The sequence below is a fragment of the Heterodontus francisci genome, chromosome 4, assembly GCF_036365525.1.
Source record: "Heterodontus francisci isolate sHetFra1 chromosome 4, sHetFra1.hap1, whole genome shotgun sequence".
Classification (NCBI taxonomy): Eukaryota; Metazoa; Chordata; class Chondrichthyes; order Heterodontiformes; family Heterodontidae; genus Heterodontus; species Heterodontus francisci.
In genome coordinates, this window is record NC_090374.1 from 24,509,540 (window position 1) to 24,537,310 (window position 27,771).

The window sequence follows — 27,771 nt, forward strand, 5'->3', positions numbered from 1 at the left end:
CACCCTATTCTTTGAAATCGCCACATGCAATTTTTGATTTCTACCTAAGAGAGAAGACCTAGGCCTTACTTGAGCATTTCAACTAAACAACAGCATCTCTGAGAGTACAGCCTGCCTCCGTACTGCAACGCAGTAGCAGCTTAGGTTTTGTGGGTAGGTCTCTGAAGTGGGTTTTGAACCCACAACTTCCTGTTGTAGAGGTAAGAGCACTACCCACTGAGTCATCACTGCTTGATGTAATTTTATAGGAGATCCAGTGAAGTACCATATGTGGATTCCTCTCCTATCTTAACCAGATGGAGGACTTGAACCAAGTCAACCTCCGTGACAGACTCTGTAATCTGGTTATGCTGCTTCCAACTGTGCTACAGATTCAGTGGCCTAATAAGCAACCACTCGACACTGGAGGCTACTCAATAAAAGAAAGGCTGAGGAAGTTTGAAGCTTTTATTATCCTGGGCCTAAGAGAAGAAGGAGTGATCCTGTTAGACCCACCAAAAAACTCCAATATTTATCCCTCAATCAACATCACAAAAACAGATTCTCTGGTCGTTATTACAATGGTGTTTGTGGGATCTTGCTGTGCTCAAATTGCCTGTCATTTTTCCATATTACAACAGTTCAGAGACAGTTCAAAAGTATTTCATTGGCTGTAAAGTGTTTTGGAATGTCTTGTAGTTGTGAAAGGTGCTATACAAGTACAAGTCTTTCTTTTCTTTCATGATTGTGACATTCTATGAAATATGACTGGGGTTATCGTTCCATGACATGAGAGAAGATGAGAACTCCACTTTAGATCTCAGACTGGAGCATTATAGCCCTTTTAAAAGACAAACATGGAAAGGTGTAGATATTTGTGAAAGTTCAGTTCCATGCAGTCGGAAATCGGATTGCCATCCTTCTAGGATTGTCCAGGAATCTAGAAAAATTTAAGGTTAATCTGCTGCGAGTAACCCACGAGAAAAATCATAGGGACATCAAAATCAAGCCTTTTTTTAAACATTTTCGTTTATTATTTACAAAAGTATCATAGATGGGAAAAAAGGCTGTTGAACTGGGTGGGGCAGTTGGAGGTTGAGTTGGTCACAGTTAGCAACCTAGTCTGGAAGGCCCATTACATCAGTTGATCACAGATGGCTGTTTGCCCCTTCACCTTTCACCTGACCCCTGTCGCAAAAGAGTGCCAATTCTTTTGATGCTGTCACTGAGTTTCAGACATGGAGTGTTTGATCAGAATAACTTAATGGCATGCCATTAGATCACAACTGAAACCAGGAAGCAGTGGAAGTTCCACTAGGCTCTAGCAGCCCCTGTGAAGAGAAAAAAAATGCATCCATGTTTTGGCTAGTGATAGGGTTGCCAACTCTGTTTGGATGTATTCTTGGAGGTTTCATCAGACTACCTCAAACCACCACACCCCAACATACCAACCATTAGTTCATCTTCCAGGCCTTTACCTGGTAAATTGAAAAGGCCGCAGACTTCTGTTATCCAATTAGAATAATGCTGACTGTTTTTTTGTCCAACACCAACTTTTTTTTCATTCCTTCATGGGATGCAGGTGTTGCTGGTAAGGTCAGCATTGCTGCCTTGCTAGGCCAATTTAGAAGGCATTTAAGAGTCAAACACAGTGCTGGGTGTGTCGGCAAGCTCAGTTAGCTAGATAGTTCGCGTATGCTGTTGAAAAACACCAACAGCATGGTTTCACTTCCTGTACCGACTGTGGTAGTTTATAGAGAGCTGCTTCCTTGCTTTGCCCCATGCTTGAGGAGTGGAAACCCTCCAGCTGTACATCACCAACTATCTCGCCCTCTCTTGGCAAAGATTCCTTTGGGGCTATGGCTAGAACAACAACACTGCTGTGGGTTTGAAGTCACACATAGGCCAGACCAGGTAAGGATGGCAGATTTCTTTCCCTAAATGACATTAATGAACCAGATGGGATTTTGTGACAATAGATGATAGTTCCATGGCACTATCACTGAGACCAGTTTTCAATTCCAAATTTTTAATTCATAAGTTAACTTATTAATTAAATTTAAATTCCACCACCAAGTTCCCCTGCAAGCCACACACCATCCTGACTTGGAACTATATCGCTATTCCTTCACTGTCGCTGGGTCAAATTCCTGGAACTTGCTTCCTAACAGCACTGTGGATGGACCTACCCCACATGGACTGCAGCGGTTCAAGAAGGCAGTTCAGCATCACCTTCTCAAGGGCAATTAGGGACAGGCAATAAATGCTGGCCTAGCCAGTGATGCCCATATCTCATGAATAAATAGAGCAAAAACTTGCCACAGTGAGATTTGAGTCACGTCCCCAGAACATTACTCTGAGCTTCAAGATGTATTAGTTCAGTAACATTACCACTATGCCACTGTCACTCCATAGGTACCTTTATTATATTTATTTTAATGAAAGTTTTCAAAGAACATTAAAAAAGGCACCATTTTACTTTAATTCCACTAATGTTCTGGAGATCTATCTTTTATTCCTGGACACTCCACGACATCCCAGGAGGGTCAGTAACCCTAGGAAAAGACCTTTGACAAATAATCATACTTTTTGTTGATTATACTAATGCTCTCCTGCCTGTCTTCCCATCTTCTATCCTCCATCAACCTGCTCATCCAAACTTCTGCTATCTACATTCTAACCTGCACCGAGTTGTGTTCACTCATCACCCCTGTGCTCACTGAGCTACATTGACTCCTGGTCTGGCAACACTTACATTTTAAAATTCACATCCTTCTTTTAAAATTCCTCTGGAGCCTTGCCCCTGCCCAGCTCGGTAACCTCCTCCAGCCCCACAACCCTCTGCTCCTCCAATTCTGGGGTCTCTTGCACATCTCTAATTTTAATCATTTCTGGTGACTGTGCCTTCAGCAGCCTGGGCCCCAGTCTCTGGAATTCCCTCCCTGCAACTCTCCACCTCTCCACCCCTCTCTCTCTTCCTTTAAGACATTCCTTAAAACCTATCCGTTTAAGCAAGTTTTTGGTCATCTGCCCTAAAATTCCCTGATGTGGCTTGTGTCAAATTTTGTTTCACTCCTGTGACATGCCTTGGAACATTTTGCTATGTTATAGGCACAACGTAAATGTAAGTTGCTGTTGTTTATTATTGAAGGCCTGATTCCACAATCAGAGGCCCCCATTGAGGTAACAGCATCCACAAGGAAAACAGCTGGGAAATCGATGGGGCTCCCCCGCACTATCCTGTCCGACATCCATTAATTTCTTCCAGCTCACTGTCCCAGCATGACGGCCGGGGGAGCCCAATCTCAGTCGGGAAGCAATTTGTCAAGCGCAGACTGGTGATCTCGATCTTTGTTACAGGAAAGGGTGAGCATGGGAAGCCTTACCCGCTAGCGGAGGAGGATCAGTCTGATTCAGCATACAGGGAAAACGGTTTCAACATCTACGTGAGCAACAACATTGCCCTGGACCGTTCACTGCCTGACATCCGACATCCAAAGTAAGTGCCAAAAGGAAACATCCGAGGTACTTGTCCCAGCTACTTACTGTAAGATTACTTTTGTCTATTGTTCAGAATACAAAAGCTAAAAAAATTGAATGAGACACTGTCGTTATTTTTTAACCTTAAAGAAATGAATTTAGCTCAAATTGCAACGGTTTGTATTAAAATGTAAGTCAGTAACTTTTCATACAAATCTCTTTCTCTGTGGCGAGGACAACTCAAGATAAAGGTTTGATCAGATTCCTTATCTTGGGGAGAAAATGAAGGTTCCTTTCCTGCAGCGTCTTGTTTGATGTTGTCAACGGCTGTCCCAAAAGCCTTTGTAGAATGGGCTGTTTTATGTGGTTTCCACTCCAAAATCTGTTGTTTTATTATCAAACAGCAAAGAATCTATCAGATTGCCAAACCTTGCTTCCTTATCTCTGCCGCTGCTTGCATTGTTTCTTCTTATCAGTTACTTCATTTAATATGATCAAATCTGTTTTAGTTTAACGTTGAATCACCCAAAATCGTTCTAACATGAGTATCACCCAAAACTTACTCCAGCTTAAAATGGTTTCACCTGAACCTCACTCCAACATCAGTATACTTATTAACCCCATGTTTCATTGTAGCATTTCCACTCTGATTGGATTGTTGTGGCTCAGTTGGTAGCACTCAGGCCTGAGTCAGAAAGTGGCGGGTTCCGGTCCTACTCCAGAGACTTGAGCACAGAAAGCAAGGCTGACTCTCCAGAGCAGTATGGAGGGAGTGCTGCACTGTCGATGGGACTTTAAACTGAGGCCCTGTTTTTCCTCTCAGGACAATGTATAAGATCCTATGCCACTATTTTGAAGAAGAGGAGGGGAGTTATCCCTGGTGTCCTGACCAATATTTATTCCTCAATCAACTTCACAAAAAAATGTTTATCTGGTTATTATCACATTGCTGTTTGTGAGAACTTGCTGAGTGCAAATTGGCTACCGAGTTTCCCACATGACAATAGTGACTCCACTTCAAAAGTATTTCATTGGCTATAAAGCATTTTGAGATGTCCTGAGGTTGTTACAGGCACTATAGGAAAGCAAGTCTTCTTTTTATCTTGCTTCCTTGCACTACTAAGAAACCACTGACTTCTAGACTCTGATACAGCAGTGCTATTGTAATATGGGGGGCTGGCTGTCAGATCCAAAATCTCATGTATCAAGTTTTTGTACCCGTCATGGGATCAAGCCTGTAATACAACTGACTGGAAAAGCACTCAGGATAAAGAATAGTTTTCATTACTGTGTGTCGCACGTACAGAACCATTGCTCGGTGATGTGCTCATAGTATTGGCGAAAAGTATAGTCTTCTTGTGGGTGGAAATAATTGACTTTAGCCCAGGGATACAAAGCAAAGATTGACTTCAATTTCACTGCAAAGGTGCGCAAGAGATTGGCCTTCAACTTCTGTTTTACATTAATATCAACGGTTGAGATCAAATGTTATAATGTAGAATTGTTCACTCTCCTTATCATTGAGGGAGCATTTTGTTTCTTTTTTCCTCATCAGTATATAGCCTGCATATTATATTTGAATATAATTCCTTTTGCTAACTAAATGCTTATCCTCTCTGATATGCATTTCGTTTGCAGAGAATTATAGAATCATAGAACTCAGACAGCGGACATTCAGCCCATCGTGCCTGTGCCAGCTCTTTGAAAAAGTTCTTCCAATTCATCCCACTCCCCTGCCCTTTCCACATACCTCTGCAATCTTTCCCCTTCAAGTATTTCAAGTTACCATTAAATCTGCTTCCACTGCCCTTTCAGGCAGTACATTACAGATCACAACTCACTGTGTAAAGTAAAGATCTCTTCATCTCCCATCTGGTTCTTTTGCCAATTACCTTAAATCCGTGTCCTCTGGTTACTGGCTGTCCTGCCGCCGAAAATAGTTGCTTTTTATTTACTCTATCAACAGCCTCTCAGAATTTTGAACATCTCAATGTAATCTCCTCTTCACGTTCTCTGCTCTAAGGAGAACAATCTCAAGTGCCTCCACACGCCTCAAGTCCCAAATCCCTGGTAAATAGCCTCTGCACTCTCTCCAAGACCTTGACATTCTTCCTAAATTGTGGAGCCCAAATTGAACACAATACTTTAGCTGAGGCTGAAACGGTGAATTATAAAGGTCTACCACTACTTGTTTGCTTTTGTGCTCCATGACCCTATTTATAAACAGGATCTTGTTGCTTTTTTAACAGGCTTCTCAACTTGTCCTGCCACCTTGCAAGATTTGTGTGCGTACACAACCAGGTCTCGCTGATCCTGCTCCTCCATTAAAATTGTACCATTTAGTTTAGATTGCCTCACCTCAAGTTTTGGCATTAAGGGCTGATTTTGTGCTCCCACAGAGCATAGGGCAGAAAGGTGTGAACCTAAAGCCCATGATTCATAAGAAAATAAGAAATAGGAGCAAGAGTAGGCCATTTGGCCCCTCGAGCCAGCTCTGCCATGCTGAAGATCATGACTGGTCTGATTATGGCCTTAATTCCACTTTCCTGCCTGCCCCCCCTTATATATCTTGACTCCCTTTAGATCAAAAATCTGTCCAATTCCCATCTATTATAAGCATTGGGTGGAAAAACGACAGATGCATCCCCAGAGGGGATCAATTACCTTGAGTGTTGAGTATTGAGGCTGCTAAAATGCAGATTACTTGGTCATTATCACATTGCTGCTTGTTGGAGCTTGCTGTGCACAAATTGGCCTCTGAGTTTCCTACATGGCAATAGAAGCCATGCTTCAAAAGTACGTCACCTGCCTGTGAAGCCACTTGGGACATCCTGAGTTCATTAAAGGTGCTATATAAATGCAAGCTCTTTCTTCCTTTGCTTTCTTTTAGAGCAAAGGTTTGGTTCAGTTTAGCAACGGTTTAATTAAGTTTATTTTTATCTACAACCAGGAAGGGCATGGGGGCTCCTCAGGCTGAACAGCCGTGGGCCACTCCTGTACACGTTTAGATCGGGAGGGTGGGAGTGCCTCTGAAGTGCCCTTGTAGACACTGGCAGCTGAACCCAACCATGCAAATGACCCCAATCCCCCATGATCCGTAACGTGGTCTGTGCCTGAGGATGTGGCCAAAGGGGGCCCAGAATTTTATGGAGGCTCCTTTAAATGGAGGGGGCGGAGCCCGATGATGTAGAGGGGGCAGCCGCTCCATCCCTGGCAATGGTGTCTTGGTGCCACCACGCAGGCCTTAGAGGACCTGAGAAGACACTTGAATTTTTAAAGGCACATTATTTGACATTGTCCTTAAAAAATTAAATAAAAGTTGGAGGCCTTTTCCCACACCACCCCCCAGCTCTCCCCCCACCTCCCCCCACCACCACTATCAAACCAAAATAAACTTTATTGCCAACCCGAATTTCCCCTCCAATATCGTTACCTTTGTCCTTCAACCCCTTCCCACCATCCCCTCAGCCAATACAAAGTATTTCCCCCCCTCCCCCACCCTGATAATTACACTCCTCCCGCCTCCCCGCCATTGTCACATCTTGGAACTCCAAACAGAGTTCCGAAGGCCTGGGAATTCCAGCCGGGCGGCCGGAATATCAGCGTGAGACAGCCGCCGGGACAAGGTAAGTTAATTTGCATGTTTTTAACTTAATTTTAATATTAAAATGAAGGCCCTGCTGCCGAGCGGCTGGCGGGGTGGGGGGGGGGCCGCACCGAGGCCTCGCCGTCACCGGTAAAATGTGGCAGGGCCTTTCCGGGGTCACGGGTTGTGGCGGGCCTTTCCCGGAAGAGTTCTCCGGGCCCCCCTGCCACAACCCTCAACGCCGGACAGCAAGTAAAATTGAGCCCGGGGTTACGTTCTGTTATTTTTTTGGCCAACTAGTGGAGAAGGCTCCTATGGAATTTCATAGAATCATAGAATAGAATCATAGAATGGTGATAGCACAGAAGGAGGCCATTTGGCCCTGCGTGTCCATGCCAGCTCTCTGCAAGACCAACTCAGCTAGTCTCACTTCCCCGCCCTTTCCCCAGAGCCCTGCAAATTTTTGCTTTTCAGATAATTATCCAATTCCTTTTGAAATCCATGATTGACTCTGCCTCCACCATACTCTTGGGAAGTGCATTCCAGATCCTAAACACAGGCTGCATAAAAAAAGGTTTTCCTCATGTCGCCTTTGGTTCTTTTGCCAATCACCTTAAACGATTTCCCCGGTCCTCGAGCTTTCTGCCAAAGGGAATATTTTCTCTCTATCTACTCCGTCTAGAACCCTGGTGATTTTGAACACCTCTATCAAATCTCCTTTCTACCTTCTCTTCTGCAAAGAGAACAGCCCAGTTCCACCACACAACTGAAGCCCCTCATCCTTCTCCAATGCCTTCACATCCTTTCTGAAGTGGGGTGCCCAAAATTGGACACAATACTGCAGATGAGGCTGTATCAGTGTTTATAAAGGTTCACCATAACCAGTTCCGAAGAAGGGTCACTGACCCGAAACGTTAACTCTGCTTCTCTTTCCACAGATGCTGCCAGACCTGCTGAGTGAATCCAGCATTTCTTGTTTTTGTTTCACCATAACCTCCTTGCTTTTGTATTCTATGCCTCTATTTGTAAAGCCCATGAACCCCTGATTAACCACTTTCTTCACCTGCCTTGCCACCTTCAACAATTTGTGCACATATGCCCCAAGAACCCTCTGCTCCTGTACCCCTTTCGAGTTATATCCTTCATTTTATATTGCCTCTCATCGTTCTTTCTGCCAAATTATATTACTTTACTTTTCAAAACTTTTTTTATTCTAGGCCCTTTGTCTACTGATCTTCCTTTACCTGTCCAACCAAGAACGTCTTCAAAAAAGCAATTGAATTGTCAATAATTCTTTGATAATTTGTGTTTTATATTATTGAGAAATCTAGGTGAAAGAATAAAGCACATGGCGCAGTCAGATTGCTAACCCTCCAGGTCTGCCCAAGAGTCTTCAGGAATTGACAATTAATCTCCTGGACACTGCTGTGAGCAAAACCGGAGAAAAAAATGGTGAAAAGCCATCGACAAATTAAAAACAAAGTTTTGTTTAGTTTTCTTTCAACATTTTTGTTTATTAATGATAAAATTATTGCAGGTGGTGGAGGTGCAATTAGGCTGTTTTTGAATGGGCGGGGCAGTGAAGGCAAAAGATCATGCTTTGCAATCTTCAGGAAGGCATCCAACCAAAGTTGGCAACCTCGTCGTGCAGGACACCAGCAAGGTTCAAAAAAGAAAGAGGATGAAGTGTTCAGGGATGCCAAGTTTGGGTTTTAAAGGCTTGCACACCATGGGATTACTGAGGGAGATGAGGACGGTTCTCTGATCCTGTCAGAGAATGACTTGGAGCAGGAGAAGGTTTGTGAGTTACAATTTGAACCTAATGCGTGCACCTCAGGGAGCTTTCCTTTCAGTATCAAAGAAGAACAGTCACTAGTAAATCCAATAAAGTATTCAGGAGAAGCTTCTTTACCCAGAGAATGGTTAGAATGTGAAACATGAAGTAATTAAGGAAAACAGCATTTAAGGGAAAGCTAGATAAGTACATGAGAGAGAAAGGAATAGAAGGAAAACAAGAAATGCTGGATTCACTCAGCAGGTCTGGCAGCATCTGTGGAAAGAGAAGCAGAGTTAACGTTTCGGGTCAGTGACCCTTCTTCGGAACTGACAAATATTAGAAAAGTCACAGATTATAAACAAGAGAGGTGGGGGTTGGGCAAGAGATAACAAAGGAGAAGGTGCAGATTGGACCAGGCCACATAGCTGACCAAAAGGTCACGGAGCAAAGGCAAACAATATGTTAATGGTGTGTTGAAAGACAAAGCATTAGTACAGATTAGGTGTGAATATACTGAATATTGAACATCAGCAAGTGCAAACCTGAAGAAAAACAACCTGAAAAAAACAGTGGGTAAGCAAACTGAACAAACTAAGACGAAATGAAATAAATGCAAAAAAAGATTGTAAAAAATGTAAAAAGGAATGCAAAAAAAAAAAGGAAGAAAAAATAACTAAAAATGACTAAAAATGAAAGTAAAGTGGGGGGCTGTCATGCTCTGAAATTATTGAACTCAATGTTCAGTCCGGCAGGCTGTAGTGTGCCTAATCGGTAGATGAGATGCTGTTCCTCGAGCTTGCGTTGATGTTCACTGGAACACTGCAGCAATCCCAGGACAGAGATGTGAGCATGAGAGCAGGGGGGAGTGTTGAAATGGCAAGCAACCGGAAGCTCAGGGTCCTGCTTGCGGACTGAGCGGAGATGTTCCGCAAAGCGGTCACCCAGTCTGCGCTTGGTCTCCCCAATGTAGAGGAGACCACACTGTGAGCAGCGAATACAGTATACTACATTGAAAGAAGTACAAGTAAATCGCTGCTTCACCTGAAAGGAGTGTTTGGGGCCTGGGATAGTGAGGAGAGAGGAGGTAAATGGGCAGGTATTACACCTCCTGCGATTGCAAGGGAAGGTGCCCTGGGACGGGGACGAGGTGGTGGGGGTAATGGAGGAGTGGACCAGGGTGTCGCGGAGGGACCGATCCCTTCGGAATGCTGACAGGGGAAGGGAGGGGAAGATGCGACTGGTAGTGGCATCACGCTGGAGGTGGCGAAAATGGCGGAGGATGATCCTTTCGATATGGAGGCTGGTGGGATGAAAAGTGAGGACAAGGGGAACCCTGTCACGGTTCTGGGAGGGAGGGGAAGGGGTGAGGGTAGAGGTGCGGGGAATGGGTTGGACACGGTTGAGGGCCCTGTCAACCACAGTGGGGGGAAATCCTCGGTTGAGGAAAAAGGAGGTCATATCAGAAGCACCGTCATGGAAGGTAGCATCATCAGAGCAGATGCGTCGGAGACGGAGAAACTGGGAGAATGGAATGGAGTCCTTACAGGAGGTAGGGTGTGAAGAAGTGTAGTCGAGGTAGCTGTGGGAGTCAGTGGGCTTATAATGGATATTGGTAGACAACCTATCCCCAGAGATGGAGACAGAGAAGTCGAGGAAGGGAAGGGAAGTGTCAGAGATGGACCATGTAAAGGTGAGAGAAGGGTGGAAATTGGAAGCAAAGTTGATAAAGTTTTCTAGTTCGGGGCGGGAGCAGGAAACGGCACCGATACAGTCATCAATGTACCGGAAAAAGAGTTGGGGGAGGGGGCCTGAGTAGGACTGGAACAAAGAATGCTCGACATATCCCACAAAAAGACAGGCATAACTAGGACCCATGCGGGTACCCATAGCGACACCTTTTACTTGAAGGAAATGCATGGAGTTGAAGGAGAAGGTGTTCAATGTGAGAACAAGTCCAGCCAGGCGGAGGAGGGTGTTGGTGGATGGGGACTGGTTGGGCCTCTGTTCCAGGAAGAAGCGGAGAGCCCTCAAACCATCCTGGTGGGGGATGGAGGTGTAGAGCGATTGGACGTCCATAGTGAAGAGGAGGCGGTTGGGACCAGGAAACTGGAAATTGTCAAAATGACGTAGGGCGTCAGAAGAGTCACGGATGTAGGTGGGAAGAGACTGGACCAGCGGAGAAAAGATAGAGTCTAGATAGGAAGAAATAAGTTCAGTTGGGCAGGAGCAGGCTGACACAATGGGTCTGCCGGGACAGTCCCGTTTGTGGATTTTGGGAAGGAGGTAGAAGCGGGCTGTCCGGGGTTGCGGGACTATGAGGTTGGAAGCTGTAGAGGGAAGATCTCCAGAGGAGATGAGGTCAGTGACAGTCCTTTGGACGGTGGCTTGATGTTCGGTGGTGGGGTCATGGTCCAGAGGGAGGTAGGAAGAGGTGTCTGTGAGTTGGCGTTGAGCTTCTGCAAGGTAGAGGTCGGTACACCATACAACAACAGCACCACCCTTGTCTGCAGGTTTGATGACCATGTCGGGGTTAGACCTGAGAGAACGGAGTGCCTCAAGTTCAGAGGGGGACAGGTTAGAGTGAGTGAGGGGGGCAGAGAAATTGAGACGACCAATGTCTCGCCGACAGTTTTCAATGAAGAGATCAAGAGCGGGTAAGAGGCCAGGGTGAGGGGTCCAGGTAGAGGGAGAATGCTGGAGGCGGGTGAATGGGTCTGCTGGTCGGGGGGAGGACTCCTGGTCGAAGAAGTGAGCCCGGAGGCGGAGGCGACGGAAGAAGAGCTCAACGTCATGCCGAGCGCGAAATTCATTGAGGTGGGGGCGTAAGGGGATAAAACTGAGACCTTTGCTGAGTACAGAACGCTCAGCATCAGAGAGGGGGAGGTCAGAGGGTATAGTGAATACACGGCAAGGGGTCAGATCAGAAGGGGTGGGGTCAGAGGGAAGTGAAGCGGAAGGAGGATCTGGAGGGGCATTAGTCCCCATCAGCTGCTGGAGCTTGCGTTCCTTAACACCTGAAAGGAAGAAAAAAAGTTTTTTGTTAATGCGTCGGATGAGACGTAAGATGAGATGAAACTGCGGAGTAGAACAGATTTGAGATAAGGTGAGACGGTGCTGCTGGAGAGAGAGGTCCAGTGTGTGCATATGGCGGCGCATAGCACTGAGTGTGGATCTCAGGATGCGGCGAGAGTAGCAGTCCGAGGAACGTTGTATTTCTCGGAGATACCTGTGATCTTGGGTGGTTTCAAAGCATGATGGGTGAAACTGCAGTTGGAATCCACGTGGAATCAGTCGGAGCCGGAGACAGTCACTGAGGAAGGAGATGTGGCTGTGAAAACGAGTTTTGGTAGATACCTTATCAAACACCAGGAGGGAAATAGAAAGCAATGAAGGTGAACAAGGTAAAAGAGACAAACGAAAATCCCGTCGGAGAGAAGAGCAGAACTTCTTCAAGGTAGGCATTCCTGGAAGAGAAGTGGCAGTGAATTAAACACTAAAATAAAAGCAAAATACTGCGGATGCTGGAAATCTGAAACAAAAACAAGAAATGCTGGATTCACTCAGCAGGTCTGGCAGCATCTGTGGAAAGAGAAGCAGAGTTAACGTTTCGGGTCAGTGACCCTTCTTCGGAACTGACAAATATTAGAAAAGTCACAGATTATAAACAAGTTACCTTCCATGACGGTGCTTCTGATATGACCTCCTTTTTCCTCAACCGAGGATTTCCCCCCACTGTGGTTGACAGGGCCCTCAACCGTGTCCGACCCATTCCCCGCACCTCTCCCCTCACCCCTTCCCCTCCCTCCCAGAACCGTGACAGGGTTCCCCTTGTCCTCACTTTTCATCCCACCAGCCTCCATATCGAAAGGATCATCCTCCGCCATTTTCGCCACCTCCAGCGTGATGCCACTACCAGTCGCATCTTCCCCTCCCTTCCCCTGTCAGCATTCCGAAGGGATCGGTCCCTCCGCGACACCCTGGTCCACTCCTCCATTACCCCCACCACCTCGTCCCCGTCCCAGGGCACCTTCCCTTGCAATCGCAGGAGGTGTAATACCTGCCCATTTACCTCCTCTCTCCTCACTATCCCAGGCCCCAAACACTCCTTTCAGGTGAAGCAGCGATTTACTTGTACTTCTTTCAATGTAGTATACTGTATTCGCTGCTCACAGTGTGGTCTCCTCTACATTGGGGAGACCAAGCGCAGACTGGGTGACCGCTTTGCGGAACATCTCCGCTCAGTCCGCAAGCAGGACCCTGAGCTTCCGGTTGCTTGCCATTTCAACACTCCCCCCTGCTCTCATGCTCACATCTCTGTCCTGGGATTGCTGCAGTGTTCCAGTGAACATCAACGCAAGCTTGAGGAACAGCATCTCATCTACCGATTAGGCACACTACAGCCTGCCGGACTGAACATTGAGTTCAATAATTTCAGAGCATGACAGCCCCCCACTTTACTTTCATTTTTAGTCATTTTTAGTTATTTTTTCTTCCTTTTTTTTTTTGCATTCCTTTTTACATTTTTTACAATCTTTTTTTGCATTTATTTCATTTCGTCTTAGTTTGTTCAGTTTGCTTACCCACTGTTTTTTTCAGGTTGTTTTTCTTCAGGTTTGCACTTGCTGATGTTCAATATTCAGTATATTCACACCTAATCTGTACTAATGCTTTGTCTTTCAACACACCATTAACATATTGTTTGCCTTTGCTCCGTGACCTTTTGGTCAGCTATGTGGCCTGGTCCAATCTGCACCTTCTCCTTTGTTATCTCTTGCCCAACCCCCACCTCACTTGTTTATAATCTGTGACTTTTCTAATATTTGTCAGTTCCGAAGAAGGGTCACTGACCCGAAACGTTAACTCTGCTTCCCTTTCCACAGATGCTGCCAGACCTGCTGAGTGAATCCAGCATTTCTTGTTTTTGTTTCAGATTTCCAGCATCCGCAGTATTTTGCTTTTATTTAAGGAATCGAAGGATATTGCCATGGAAACAAATTTTTCTCTTCTGTTTAAAAACAGTGTACTTTTAAGACTCTGTTAAAAACAATATACCTTTAAGACAGAGAGAGAAGTTTTAGATTTCTGAGAACAGTGTGCCACAGCTGCACCTGTTACCTAGGTAACAACAGGAGAGTGAGGAGGTCACATGGTGTAATATTTCAATTGGACTGTGTAAAAACCAGCTAAAACCAGTTTTGAGACACCAGCAAAGCCTGCTTGCCTTGAAAGAAAATAATTCTCTCAGCAGAAACTCTACAAGGAGCTGTAGGGTGTGTTATTTGCCTAAGGAGAAAAGACCCCTTTTGAAGAGAACATTTGTATTGCCAGAGGTAACAAAGTTCGTTATTCTTTACTTCCAATCTAAGGAGTCTTTGCTTCAAGGTTGAATCTCTCTTGACCAATCGTGTTTTCTGGAATTCTCAGTAAAGGTTCGACTGAAATCTACCAATTTTAAAATCCAAACATAGACCTGTCATTATACCCCATGTTGAAAGAGTTGTTTGATGCCTGCTGCAGCCGAAGTGCTTTGAATGCCTATCAAGAAAAGACTTTCATCAAATCCACGGGGAGACTTTGAGTGGCTTCTGATTATTTTTACATTAGGATACCTCACCCATCAGGAATGCAACCCACCAAGACTTATAGCCCAGTTATTTATTTATTCTTCAGAAACAGCTAATTATTAAAACATCATTCTCTTTTATAAAACCAGTTACCATTGATTTTTGAATGTATATTTGTGAATGGGGGAGTTAGGTTAAAATAAGAAGTTATAAGGTCTTTAGACAATGGTTTATCTTAATAGTGTTTTAAGATTTAGTTTTTAATAAATAGTTAATTTATTATTGTCTAAAGATACCTGGTTTGGTCTGTTTTATTCTGGGGCGGGGTGTTGCTGGTGCGGGGGGGGTTATTAGAGTGTTTAATTTTGCAGTTTTCTGGTTGGGTGGGAAAACTTTAATATGCTGCGACCCGTGGAGTGATGGGATTGGATTGACAGTGCATTTCTCCTGCCTTGGTTGTAACAATATGCAGATAGGGTGAGGTGGAGGAGGATGGGAGGTGACTTGAGTGGAAAATAAAGACTGGTATGAACCATTTGGGCCGAATGAGCTATTTCTGTGCAGTAAATTCTATGTAATCTTGTGTGTTGCTTTACTCAACTGGAAGGCTGCAACAAGTCCTATGTAAAGTTTTACAGTCTTTCTCCCTGGCAGCCTTCCAAATTGTGAGACAATGGTTTGCACCTTGATGGTCGACGGTGTGTTAAACGTCGACTGGTGTGGCTCAGGAGCCCCACTCTGGCATGGCCTTCTCTGCCACACTTGCTGCAGATGAAAGCATTGGGCTGAGAAAGAACAGAATTCAATGGATTCTGTTTTCTCTCCTCCCGCTTCTCATCCAGCTGAGCTTTCCCTTTTTCCTCGCCTCTTCCGATGCCCCTCCGAACAGTCAGCCTCCAGTGGTCCCGACCGTTGGCGGCTGTCTCCCTGTTGTCTGTGTCGATGTTCGCCATCTTCATATCGTTTACAGTACACATGTGGTTGCAACCTAAATCTCAATTCATTCTTGAGAACTATAGCTGGTGATAATAAAATGATAATGTCAAGGTTGTACTACAGACTTCAGGACGGAGTCAGCATTCGGGCTAATAATTCATCACTTCCCAACTGTGGAGCTCAGAAGAAGTACCTTTTTTCTCCTCTCTCTCTCTCTCTCGGCTAATTTTACAAAGCTGTCAAAAGCTGCAGAAAAATTACTGGTTATCACTGCTTTATCGAGCCAGAATGACAAAGCTACATTAGAGCGGGAATAGTGTCTGACTGAAACCAGGGTTGTAAATTGAATACCCTGACACATGGAGACAATTACTATGTAAATTGTTGCTCACAATCTTCGCATTGGTATTTTCTAAAGCTGTAGTTGTCACTTGCCTGATGACAAGTGGGCATTGTATTCCCAGCAATGGAGGAACTGAGAAAGGTCTCGGTGGAGGCGCCACTTAACAGGGTAGCAGCGACAAGAAAGGAAATCAGATTTTGCAAAAGATAAGAGCGCCTGTTTTCCCTTAATGGTGTCATATTTTTACAGTGGGAATTCTTTTAATTTATGATTCATCTATCTAGCTTTTCTCTTTTGAACTATCGCCTTGGAATATGCTCGCTGAGTTTCTGCTGCCTGTCTTATCAAATATCAGCTCCCTCTTCAGACTTAGAAGCTGTTCATTTATCTCTCCTTGCTCTATGTGGACAGATGCAATTGCTTTCCATGCTCTTGTAGTAGTGGGATTTTTAAACTAGACACGTGTCAATCTGAATGGTACCGGTGCTCGAAGGGTTAAATTAAGAGGACAGCTTGCATGGATGAGGTTTGTGGAAGATTAAGGGGTGGCCTAATTATGATGTTTAAGATCATCAAAGAAGTTGATAAGGTAGATAGAGAGAAGCTATTTTTTCTGGTGGGAGAGTCCAGAACAAGGAGCATAACCTTAAAATTTAGAGTTGGGCTGTTCAGAGTTGATGTCAAGAAACACTTCTGCACACAGGGTAGTGGAAATCTGGAACTCTCTCCCAAAAAAAGCTGTTGAAGCTGGGGATCAATCGAAAATTTCAAAATGGAGATTGATAGATTGTTATTAAGGGTTACAAAATGAAGATGGGTAGATGAAGATAAGATACAGACCAGCTGTGATCTAATTGAATGGTGGAACATACTCGAGAGGCTGAATGGCATTCAGAACAAAAGATAACAAATGTATGTTTATCAGGTGCAATGCCTCATTGGAAGCAGCTGCGTTCACCATTATTGAAGACAACACCAACTGGGTATCTGTCCCGACGGCTCATCCTTCCGATGTGCCATTAAACCAACATCCCACCTGCTTATTTGGCTGGGATTAAAGCTGTTTGAAGAAGTGCATGGAGTCCTCCTGATGTCCTGGGCCAGTGTCACTGCTCATCCAGAACCATCAGAGTAAAGGAATTGCCAGATCATTTATCCAACTGGCAATTGTGTCAAATTACTGGCTGCTATAAACTTTATTTTGAATTAAGATCTTTGTGAGACTGTGGAATTAGTGATTGAAGCAGAGGCCATGTCAACATAAAAAAAAATGAAAGAACTTGCATTTATATAGCGACTTTCACAACCTCAGGACATTCCAAGACTCTTTACAACCAATGACCAACTATTTGTAAATTGGTGTCATATTTGACCCCGGGATTAACATCCGACCACATAACCGCTGCATCATTAAGACCGTTTATTTCTACCTTTGTAAAATCACTTGTCTCCGCCCCTTCCTTAGCTCGTCTGCTGTTGAACCCCTTATCGATACCTTGGTTACCTCTAGACGATTCTAGCATTCCCCTAGCCAGACTCCCAGCTCTTGAACTCCATAAACTTATGCTCATCCAAAATGCTATTGTAAGAAAGGATTGCATTGGAGACAGTACAGCGAAGGTTCACCAAGTTGGTCTCTGGAATGAGGGGGCTTTCCTATGATGAGAGGCTGAGTAATTGGGCCTATACTCTCTGGAATTTAGAAGAATGAGAGGCGATCTCATTGAAACAAGATTCTAAAGGGGCTGGACAGGGTCGACACTGAGAGATTGTTTCCGCTGGTTGGGGAATCTAAAACACGGGCACAGTCTCAGAATAATGGTCCAATCATTTAGGACTGAGATGAGGAGAAATTACTTCACTCAAAGGGTTGTGAATCTTTGGAATTCTCTACCCCAGAGGGTTGTGGATGCTCCATCGTTGAATACATTTAAGGCTGGGATAGACAGATTTTTGGTCTCTCTGGGAATCAAGGGATATGGCAAGCAGGGGGCTGGGGGAATGAAGTTGAAGCTTAAGATCAGCCATGATTGGAATGAATGGCGCAGCAGTATCAATGGGCCATATGGTCAACTCCTGCTGCTGTTTTCTGTGTTCTTTTGTTCTTGTGCTGTCTCGAACCTAACCTTGCCCTGTTCATCCATCTCCCCTGTGCTTCCTGATCTACATTATCTCCCGGTTGAGCGACACCCCAATTTTAAAATTCTTATCTTTGTTTTCAAATCCCTACATGGCCTCACCCCTCCCTATCTCTGTAATCTTCTCCAGCCCCACTCAACGCAATCAGATTCAACATGGTTTTGTGAAAGGGAAATCATGTTTGACAAATTTGCTAGAGTTCTTTGAGGATATAACAAGCAGAGTTGATAAAGGTGAACCAGTAAATGTAATGTATTTAGATTTCGAGAAGGAATTTGATAAGGTGCCACATAAAAGATTATTGCACAAGATAGGAGCTCACGGTATTGTGGGTAATGTATTAGCATGCATTGAGGATTAGAACATAGAACATAGAACAGTACAGCACAGTGCAGGCCCTTTGGCCCACGATGTTGTGCCGAACCTTTAACCTACTCTAAGATCAAACTATCTACATACCCTTCATTCTACTATCATCCATGTACTTATCCAAGAGTCGCTTAAATGTCCCTAATGTATCTGCTTCTACTACCACCGCTGGCAGTGCATTCCACGCACCCACCACTCTCTGTGTAAAGAATCTACCTCTGACATCTCCCCGAAGCCTTCCTTCAATCACCTTAAAATTATGCCCCCTGGTGATAGCCCTTTCTGCCCTGGGAAAAAGTCTCTGGCTATCCACTCTATCTATGCCTCTCATCATCTTGTACCGCTCTATCAAGTCACCTCTCATCCTTCTTCGCTTCAATGAGAAAAGTCCTAGCTCCCTCAACCTTTCTTCATAAGACATGCCCTCCAGTCCAGGCAGCATCCTGGTAAATCTCCTCTGTACCCTCTCTAAAGCTTCCACATCCTTCCTATAATAAGGCGACCAGAACTGAACACAATATTCAAAGTGTGGTCTAACCAGGGCTTTATAGAGCTGCAGCATAACCTCGCGGCTCTTAAACTCAATCCCCCTGTTAATGAAAGCCAACATACCATATGCCTTCTTAACAACCCTATCAACTTGGGTGGCAACTTTGAGCGATCTCTGGACATGGACCCCAAGATCCCTCTGTTCCTCCACACTGCCAAGAATCCTGTCTTTCAGTCTGTATTCTACATTCAAATTCGACCTTCCAAAATGAATCACTTCACACTTTTCCAGGTTGAACTCCATCTGCCATTTCTCAGCTCAGCTCTGCATCCTGTCAATGTCCCGTTGCAACCTACAACAGCCCTCCACACTATCCACAACTCCAGCAACCTTTGTGTCATCGGCAAACTTACTAACTCAGCCTTCCACTTCCTCATCCAGGTCATTTATAAAAATCACAAAGAGCAGAGGTCCCAGAACAGATCCCTGCGGAACACCACTGGTCACCGAGCTCCAGGCTGAATACTTTCCATCTACTACCACCCTCTGTCTTCTATGGGCCAGCCAATTCTGTATCCAGACAGCCAGATTTCCCTGAATCCCATGCCTCCTTACTTTCTGAATGAGCCTACCATATCAACCTATCAACCTACTTTCTGAATGAACCTACATTATCAAACGCCTTGCTAAAATCCATATGCACCACATCCACTGCTCTTCCTTCATCAATGTGTTTTGTCACATCCTCAAAGAAATAAATAAGGCTTGTGAGGCATGACCTGCCCCTCACAAAGCCATGCTGACTGTCTCTAATCAAACTATGCTTTTCCAAATAATCATAAATCCTGTCTCTCAGAATCGTCTCCAATAATTTGCCCATCACCGACGTAAGACTGACTGGTCTGTAATTCCCAGGGTTCTCCCTATTCCCTTTCTTGAACAAGGTAATAACATTTGCCACCCTCCAATCATCTGGTACTACTCCAGTGGACAGTGAGGACGCAAAGATCATCGCCAAATGCGCGGCAATCTTGTCCCTCGCTTCCCGTAACAACCTTGGGTATATCCCGTCTGGCCCCAGGGACTTATCTATCCTCATGTCTTTCAAAATTTCCAGCACATCCTCCTTCTTAACATCAACCTGTTCGAGCATATCAGCCTGTTTCACGCTGTCCTCACAAATGTCCAGGTCCCTCTCACTAGTGAATACTGAAGCAAAGTATTTATTAAGGACCTCCCCTACCTCCTCCGACTCCAGGCACAAGTTCCCTCCACTATCCCTGATCAGCCCTACCCTCACTCTGGCCATCCTCTTGTTCCTCACATAAGTGTAGAATGCCTTGGGATTTTCTTTAATCCTACCCGCCAAGACTTTTTCATGTCCCCTTCTAGCTCTCCTAAGTCCATTCTTCAGTTCCTTCCTGGCTACCTTGTAACCCTCTAGAGCCCTTTCTGATCCTTGTTTCCTCAACCTTAAGTAAGCTTCCTTCTTCCTCTTGACTAGCTGTTCCACATCTCTTGTCATCCAAGGTTCCTTCACCCAACCATCCCTTCCTTGCCTCATCGGGACAAACCTATCCAGCAGTCGCAGCAAGTGCTCCCTAAACAACCTCCACATTTCTGTCGTGCATTTCCCTGAGAACATCTGTTCCCAATTTATGCTCCCCAGTTCCTGCCTAATAGCATTGTAATTCCCCCTCCCCCAATTAAATATTTTCCCATCCCGTCTGCTCCTATCCCTCTCCATAACAATAGTAAAGGTCAGGGAGTTGTGATCACTATCAACGAAATGCTCTCCCACCGAGAGATCTGCCACCTGGCCTGGTTTGTTGCCAAGCACCAAATCCAACATAGCCTCCCCTCTAGTCGGCCTATCTACATATTGAGTCAGGAAACCTTCCTGGACACACCTGACAAAAACTGCTCCATCCAAACTATTTGCACTAAGGAGGTTCCAATCAATATTAGGGAAGTTGAAGTCACCCATGACAACAACCCTGTTACTTCTGCACCTTTCCAAAATCTGCCTCCCAATCTGTTCCTCCATGTCTCTGTTGCTATTGGGAGGTCTATAGAAAACTCCCAATAAAGTGACTGCTCCTTTCCTGTTTCTGACTTCCACCCATACTGACTCAGTGGACAAACCCTCCTCGACGACCTCCCTTTCTGCAGCTATGATACTATCCCTGATTAGCAATGCCACTCCCCCACCTCTTTTACCTCCCTCCCTATTCCTTTTGAAACATCTAAACCCCGGAACATCCAACATCCATTCCTGCCCCTGTGATATCCAAGTCTCCGTAATGGCCACAACATCGTAGCTCCAAGTACTGATCCATGCTCTCAGTTCATCACCCTTATACCTGACACTTTTTTTTTTAGAGATACAGCACTGAAACAGGCCCTTCGGCCCACTGATTCTGTGCCGACCATCAACCACCCATTTATACTAATCCTACACTAATCCCATATTCCTACCACAGCCCCACCTGTCCCTATGTATTTCCCTACCACCTACCTATACTAGGGGCAATTTATAATGGCCAATTAACCTATCAACCTGCAAGTCTTTGGCATGTAGGAGGAAACCCACGCAGACGCAGGGAGAACTTGCAAACTCCAAACAGGCAGTACCCAGAATTGAACCCGGGTCGCTGGAGCTGTGAGGCTGCGGTGCTAACCACTGCGCCACTGTGCCGCCCTTGCGTTAAAATAGACACACTTCAACCCATCATACTGGCTGCAACTTTGCCCTGTCAACTGTCTCACCTTCCTCACAGACTCTGCACTCTGTATCTGCCTGATCAACAGCTACCCCATCCAATGATCCGTAGCTCCGGTTCCCATCCCCCTGCCAAACTAGTTTAAACCCTCCCGAAGAGCTCTTGGTTAATTCACAGAAGACAGAGAATCGGGATTAATGGGTGTTTTTCAGGTTGGAAAGACGTAACTAGTGAAGTTCTACAAGGATCAATTATTTACTATCTATATTAATGACTTGGAGGAGGGGGCGGAGTGCAATATACCCAAATTTGCTGACAAAACAAAAATCGGTGGGAGGTCATGTTGTGATGAGGACATAAGGAATCTGCAAGAGGATATAGATAGGTTGAGTGTCATAGAGAGATAGAGCACTGAAACAGGCCCTTTGGCCCACCGAGTCTGTACCAACCAACAACCACCCATTTATATAAAAGCAAAATACTGCGGATGCTGGAAATCTGAAATAAAAACAAGAAATGCTGGAACCACTCAGCAGGTCTGGCAGCATCTGTGGAAAGAGAAGCAGAGTTGATACTAATTTATACTAATCCTACATTAATCCCATTTTCCCTTTCACATCCCCACCTTTCCTCAATTCTCCTACCACCTATCGACACGAGGGGCAATTTACAATGGCCAATTTACCTATCAATCTGCAAGTCTTTTGGCTTGTGGAAGGAAACCAGAGCACCTGGTAGAAACCCACACAGTCACAGGGAGAACTTGCAAACTCCACACAGGCAGTACCCAGAACTGAACCCGGGTCGCTGGAGCTGTGAGACTACGCTGCTAACCACTGCACCACTGTGAGTGAGTGGGCAAAAACTTGGTAGATGGAGTTTAATGTAGGAAAGTGTGAGGTCATGCACTTTGGTAGGAAGAATCAAAAGGCAGACTATTATTTAAATGGAGAGAGACTTCAGAAAAGTGCAGCACAGAGGGATCTGGGTGTTCTTGTGCATGAAACACAAAATGTTAACGTGCAGGTACAGCAAGAAATTAAGAAGGCAAATGGAATTTTGGCCTTTATTGCTAGGGGGTTGGAGTTTAAAAATGGGGAAGTCTTGTTACAACTGTACAGGGTGTTGGTGAGGCCGCATCTGGAGTACTGTGTACAGTTTTAGTCCCCGTATTTAAGAAAGGATATACTAGCATTGGAGGCAGTTCAAAAGAGATACACTAGGCTGATTCCTGGGATGGAAGGATTGACTTATCAAGAACGGCTAAACAGTTTAGGCCTTTATTCATTGGAGTTTAGAAGAATGAGGTGTGATCTCATTGAAACATACAAGTTTCTGAGGGGGCTTGACAGGGTAGATGTGGCGCAGTGGTTAGCACCACAGCCTCATAGCTCCAGCGACCTCGGTTCAATACTGGGTACTGCCTGTGTGGAGTTTGCAAGTTCTCCCTGTGTCTGCGTGGGTTTCCTCCGGGTGCTCCGGTTTCTTCCCACATGCTAAAGACTTGCAGGTTGACAGGTAAATTGGCCATTATAAATTGCCCCGAGTATAGGTAGGTGGTAGGGAAATATAGGGACAGGTGGGGTGTGGTAGGAATATGGAATTAGTGTAGGATTAGTATAAATAGGTGGTTGATGGTCAGCACAGACCCGGTGGGCTGAAGGGCCTGTTTCAGTGCTGTATAACTAAACTAAACCAGTGGGGGAATCTCGAGCTCGGGGACATAGTTACAGAATGAGGGGACACTCATTTAAAACTGAGATGCAAGGAATTTCTTCTTTCAGAGGGTAGTGAATGTCTGGAATTCTCTACCTCAGAGAGTTGTGGAGGCTAGATCACTGAAAGTATTTAAAGAGGAGGTAGGTAGATTTTTGAAATATCAAGGAGTTGAGGGCTATGAGGAGCTGGCACGAAAAAGGAGTTGAGGTCTGGGGCAGATCAATCATGATCTTATTGAATGGCAGGGCAGGCTTGAGGGGCCGAATGGCCTACTCCTACTCCTGTTTCTTATGTTCTTAATTCTCTGAAGTGTGATTAATAAACCAGACATCTAGAACATAGAACAAAGAACAGTACAGCACAGTAAAGGCCCTTCGGCCCACGATGTTGTGCCGAACCTTTAACCTACTCTAAGATCAAACTAACTACCTACCCTTCATTCTACTATCATCCATGTACCTATCCCAAGAGTCGCTTAAATGTCCCTAATGTATGTATCTGCTTCTACTACCACCGCTGGCAGTGCATTCCATGCACCCAACACTCTCTGTGTAAAGAACCTACCTCTGACATCTCCCCGAAACCTTCCTCCAATCACCTTAAAATTATGCCCCCTGGTGATAGCCCTTTCCACCCTGGGAAAAAGTCTCTGACTATCCACTCTATCTATGCCTTTCATCATCTTGTACCCCTCTATCAAGTCACCTCTCATCCTTCTTCGCTCCAATGAGAAAAGCCCTAGCTCCCTCAATCTTTCTTCATAGGACATGCCCTCCAGTCCAGGCAGCATCCTGGCAAATCTCCTCTGCACCCTCTCTAAAGCTTCCACATCCTTCCTATAATGAGGCGACCAGAACTGAACACAACATTCCAAGTGTGGTCGAACCAGGGCCTTATAGAGCTGCAGCATAACCTCGCGGCTCTTAAACTCAATCCCCCTGTTAATGAAAGCCAACACACCATACGCCTTCTTAACAACCCTATCAACTTGGGTGGCAATTTTGAGCGATCTATGGACATGGACCCCAAGATCCCTCTGTTCCTCCACACTGCCAAGAATCCTGTCTTTAAGCCTGTATTCCGCATTCAAATTCGACCTTCCAAAATGAATCACTTCACACTTTTCCAGGTTGAACTCCATCTGCCACTTCTCAGCCCAGCTCTGCATCCTGTCAATGTCCCGTTGCAACCTACAACAGCCTTCCACACCATCCACAACTCCAGCAACCTTTGTGTCATCGGCAAACTTGCTAACCCAGCTTTCCACTTCCTCATCCAAGTCATTAATAAAAATCACAAAGAGCAGAGGTCCCAGAACAGATCCTTGTGGAACACCACATCTAATGCGAAAAGGGAAGGCGTTTACAAAATTCTTGTTCAGAGAATTTCACAGAATGTCCACTGAATTGAGAACTCTAAAATTATTCTGCTGTTAGTGTGTTGACACAGCTGTTCTGAAATGCGGGTGATAGATGAACAGTTGTGCAAGACAACATGCTGATTATTGAGCACATTTAAATCTGTAACGTCAGCACTTTCAGAATGATCCTTTTAATTCAGGAGACACAGTATAGCCTACCCCATTCCTATGCATATGCCTAATGCTCTACTAATCTCTGTATTTTCATGCAGAAATATCGCTTTTGAAAAGTGTCATGAAAAGTTAACCGATTTTCAAGTCAGCATTTATCATCAAAATGCCTCATTCACTGATGCCCCGGGCAAATGTTCCCAAATTGATCTGCCTGTTCTTCCGGCAAGCTGATCATTCTGTTGCTGCAGCTTTCTCACCATAATGTGTTAATCATTCACTCTTTAAAGGAATACTCCAAGTTAAACATATGTCTTGCCCTGATGTGTCTCTATTCAACAATATGATTAGCAAACCTGTGACACCTCAGCATGAATATGACACTGTCAATCACTCCTATTATTCATACAACATTCTGAATTTCACTGAACGCTTCAGTGCAGTTCTTAGGACGTAGATGATACTGGGAAGGCAGTATTTATTATCAAGCCATAGTTGGCCTAAGGTCATTAAGAATCAGTCATCTCATTTAGGACTTGAGCCAGATGTAGGCCAAACCTGACGGGGAGATTTCCTTCTATGAGGGCAGTAATAAACCTGTTAAGTTTTGACAATCGTCCAATCGTTTTCAAAGTCATTTCCCCGCTGGTCCCAGGCCACAGTAATCCAATTTAGTGAATTCAGCTTCACAGTTATCAGGGTAGGACTTGAGCTCACTACTCACAGAATTGTTACAGTGCAGAAGGAGGCCATTCGGCCCATCGTGTCTGCACTGGCCCTCTGAAAGAGCAACTCGCTCAGTTCCATTCCCCTGCCTTCTCCCAGTAAACCCGCACATTCCTCCTTTTCATATAACTGTCTAATTCCCTTTTAAATTCTTCAGTTGAACCTGCCTCCACCACATTCTCAGGCAGCGCATTCCAGACCTTAACTCTTGCTGCGAGAAAAAGTATTTCCTCATGTCACTTTTGCTTCTCTTACCAAATACTTTAAATCTGTGCCCTCTTGTTCTCGATCCTTTCACGAGTGGAAACAGTTTCTCTCTAACTACTCTGTCCAGACCCCTCGTGATTTTGAATACCTCTATCAAATCACCTCCCAGCCTTCTCTTCAAGAATAACAGTCCTAACTTCCCCAACCTATCTTCATAACTGAAATTCCTCATCCCTGAAACCATTCTCGTGAATCTTTTCTATACTCTCTCCAATGCCCTCACGTCTTTCCTAAAGTGCAGCGCCCAGAACTGGATGCAATACTCCAGCTGAGGCCGAACTTGTGTCTTGTACAAGTTCAATGTAACTTCCTTGCTCTTGTACCCTATGCCCCTTTTAATAAAGCCCAGGATACTGTATACTTTATACAGTGGCGCAGTGGTTAGCACCGCAGCCTCACAGCTCCAGGGACCTGGGTTCGATTCCGGGTACTGCCTGTGTGGAGTTTGCAAGTTCTCCCTGTGTCTGCGTGGGTTTTCTCCGGGTGCTCCGGTTTCCTCCCACAAGCCAAAAGACTTGCAGGTTGATAGGTAAATTGGCCATTATAAATTGTCACTAGTATAGGTAGGTGGTAGGGAAATATAGGGACAGGTGGGGATGTTTGGTAGGAATATGGGATTAGTGTAGGATTAGTATAAATGGGTGGTTGATGTTCGGCACAGACTCGGTGGGCCGAAGGGCCTGTTTCAGTGCTGTATCTCTAATCTAATCTAATCTAAACCGATCTGTCAACCTGACTTTCCACCTCCAATGACTTATGCACATATACACCCAGGTCCCACTGCTCCTGCACCCCCTTTAGAATTGTACCCTTTATTCTATATTGTCTCTCCAGGTTCTTCCTACTAAAATTAATCACTTCACATTTCTCTACATTGAACTTCATGTGCAACCTGTCTGTCCATTCCACCAACTTGTCTATGTCCTTTTGAAGTTCTACACTATCCTCCTCACAGTTCACAATGCTTCCAAGTTTCGTATCTTCTGCAAACTTTGAAATTTTGCCTTGTACACCAAGGTCTAGGTCATTAATATAGGAAAAGCAAGGGTCCAAACACTGATCCCTGGGGAACTCCACTACAAACCTTCCTCCAGCCCGAAAAACATCCATTAACCACTACTCTTTGTTTCCTGTCACTCAGCCAATTTCATATCGATGTTGCTACCGTCCCTTTTATTCCATGAGCTATAACTTTGCTCACAAGTCTGTTGTGGGGCACTGTGTATCAATGCCTTTTAAAAGTCCATGTACACCACAACAACAGCATTGCCCTCATCAACACTCTCTGTTACCTTCTCAAAAAAGCTCCAGCAAGTTAGTTAAACATGATTTTCCCTGAAGAAATCCATGCTGGATTTCCTTCATTTACCCACATTTGTCCAAGTGATTATTGATTTTGTCCCAAATTATTTTTTCTGTAAGTTTTCCCCCCACCGAAGTTAAACTGACTGGCCTGTAGTTGCTGGGCTTATCTTTACACCCTTTTTTCTGCAAAGGTGTAATGTTTGCAATTCTCCAGCCCTCTGGCGCCACCCCCAAGTCTAAGGAAGACTGAAAAATTATGGCCAGTACCTCTGCGATTTTCACTCTCACTTCCCTCAGTATCATTGGATGTATCTCATCCGGCCCTGGTGCTTTATCCACTTTAAGTACAGACAGCCTCTCTAATATTTCCTCTTTATCAATTTTAAACCCCTCTAGTGTTTGACTTACCTCCTCTTTCAACATTGACTGGGTTGCATCTTCATCCTTGGTAAAGACAGATGCAAAGTATTCATTTAATATCTCAGCTGTGCCCTTTGCCTCCATGTGTAAATTGCCTTCCAGGTCCCTAATCGGCCCCACTCCTCCTTCTACCACCCTTTTACTATTTATATGTCTGTAAAAAACTTTGGGATTTCCTTTAATGCTAGCAGCCAATCTCTTTTCATGCTCTTTCTTTGCTTCTCTTATTTGCTTTTTCACTTCCCCTCTGGACCTTCTATATTCAGCCTGGTTCTCAATAGTATTTTCTACCTGGCATCTGTCATAAGCACACTTTTTCTTCTTTATCTTAATCTCTACTCTTTTGTCATCCAGGAAGCTCTGGATTTATTTGCTCTACGTTTCCCCTTCGAGGGAACATACCTTGACTGTGCCCAA

The 27,771-nt window shown here is 44.8% G+C and overlaps 1 protein-coding gene across 1 annotated transcript in view; it reads left to right on the forward strand.

Moving 5' to 3' along the window:
* galntl6 (polypeptide N-acetylgalactosaminyltransferase like 6) overlaps positions 1-27,771 on the forward strand; it is a 1,388,519-nt gene that overhangs the window by 544,410 nt on the left and 816,338 nt on the right. The window contains exon 4 of the mRNA XM_068028772.1: positions 3,340-3,478. Coding sequence (XP_067884873.1) covers positions 3,340-3,478 — 139 coding nt within the window. The remainder of the gene's footprint in view (positions 1-3,339; positions 3,479-27,771) is intronic.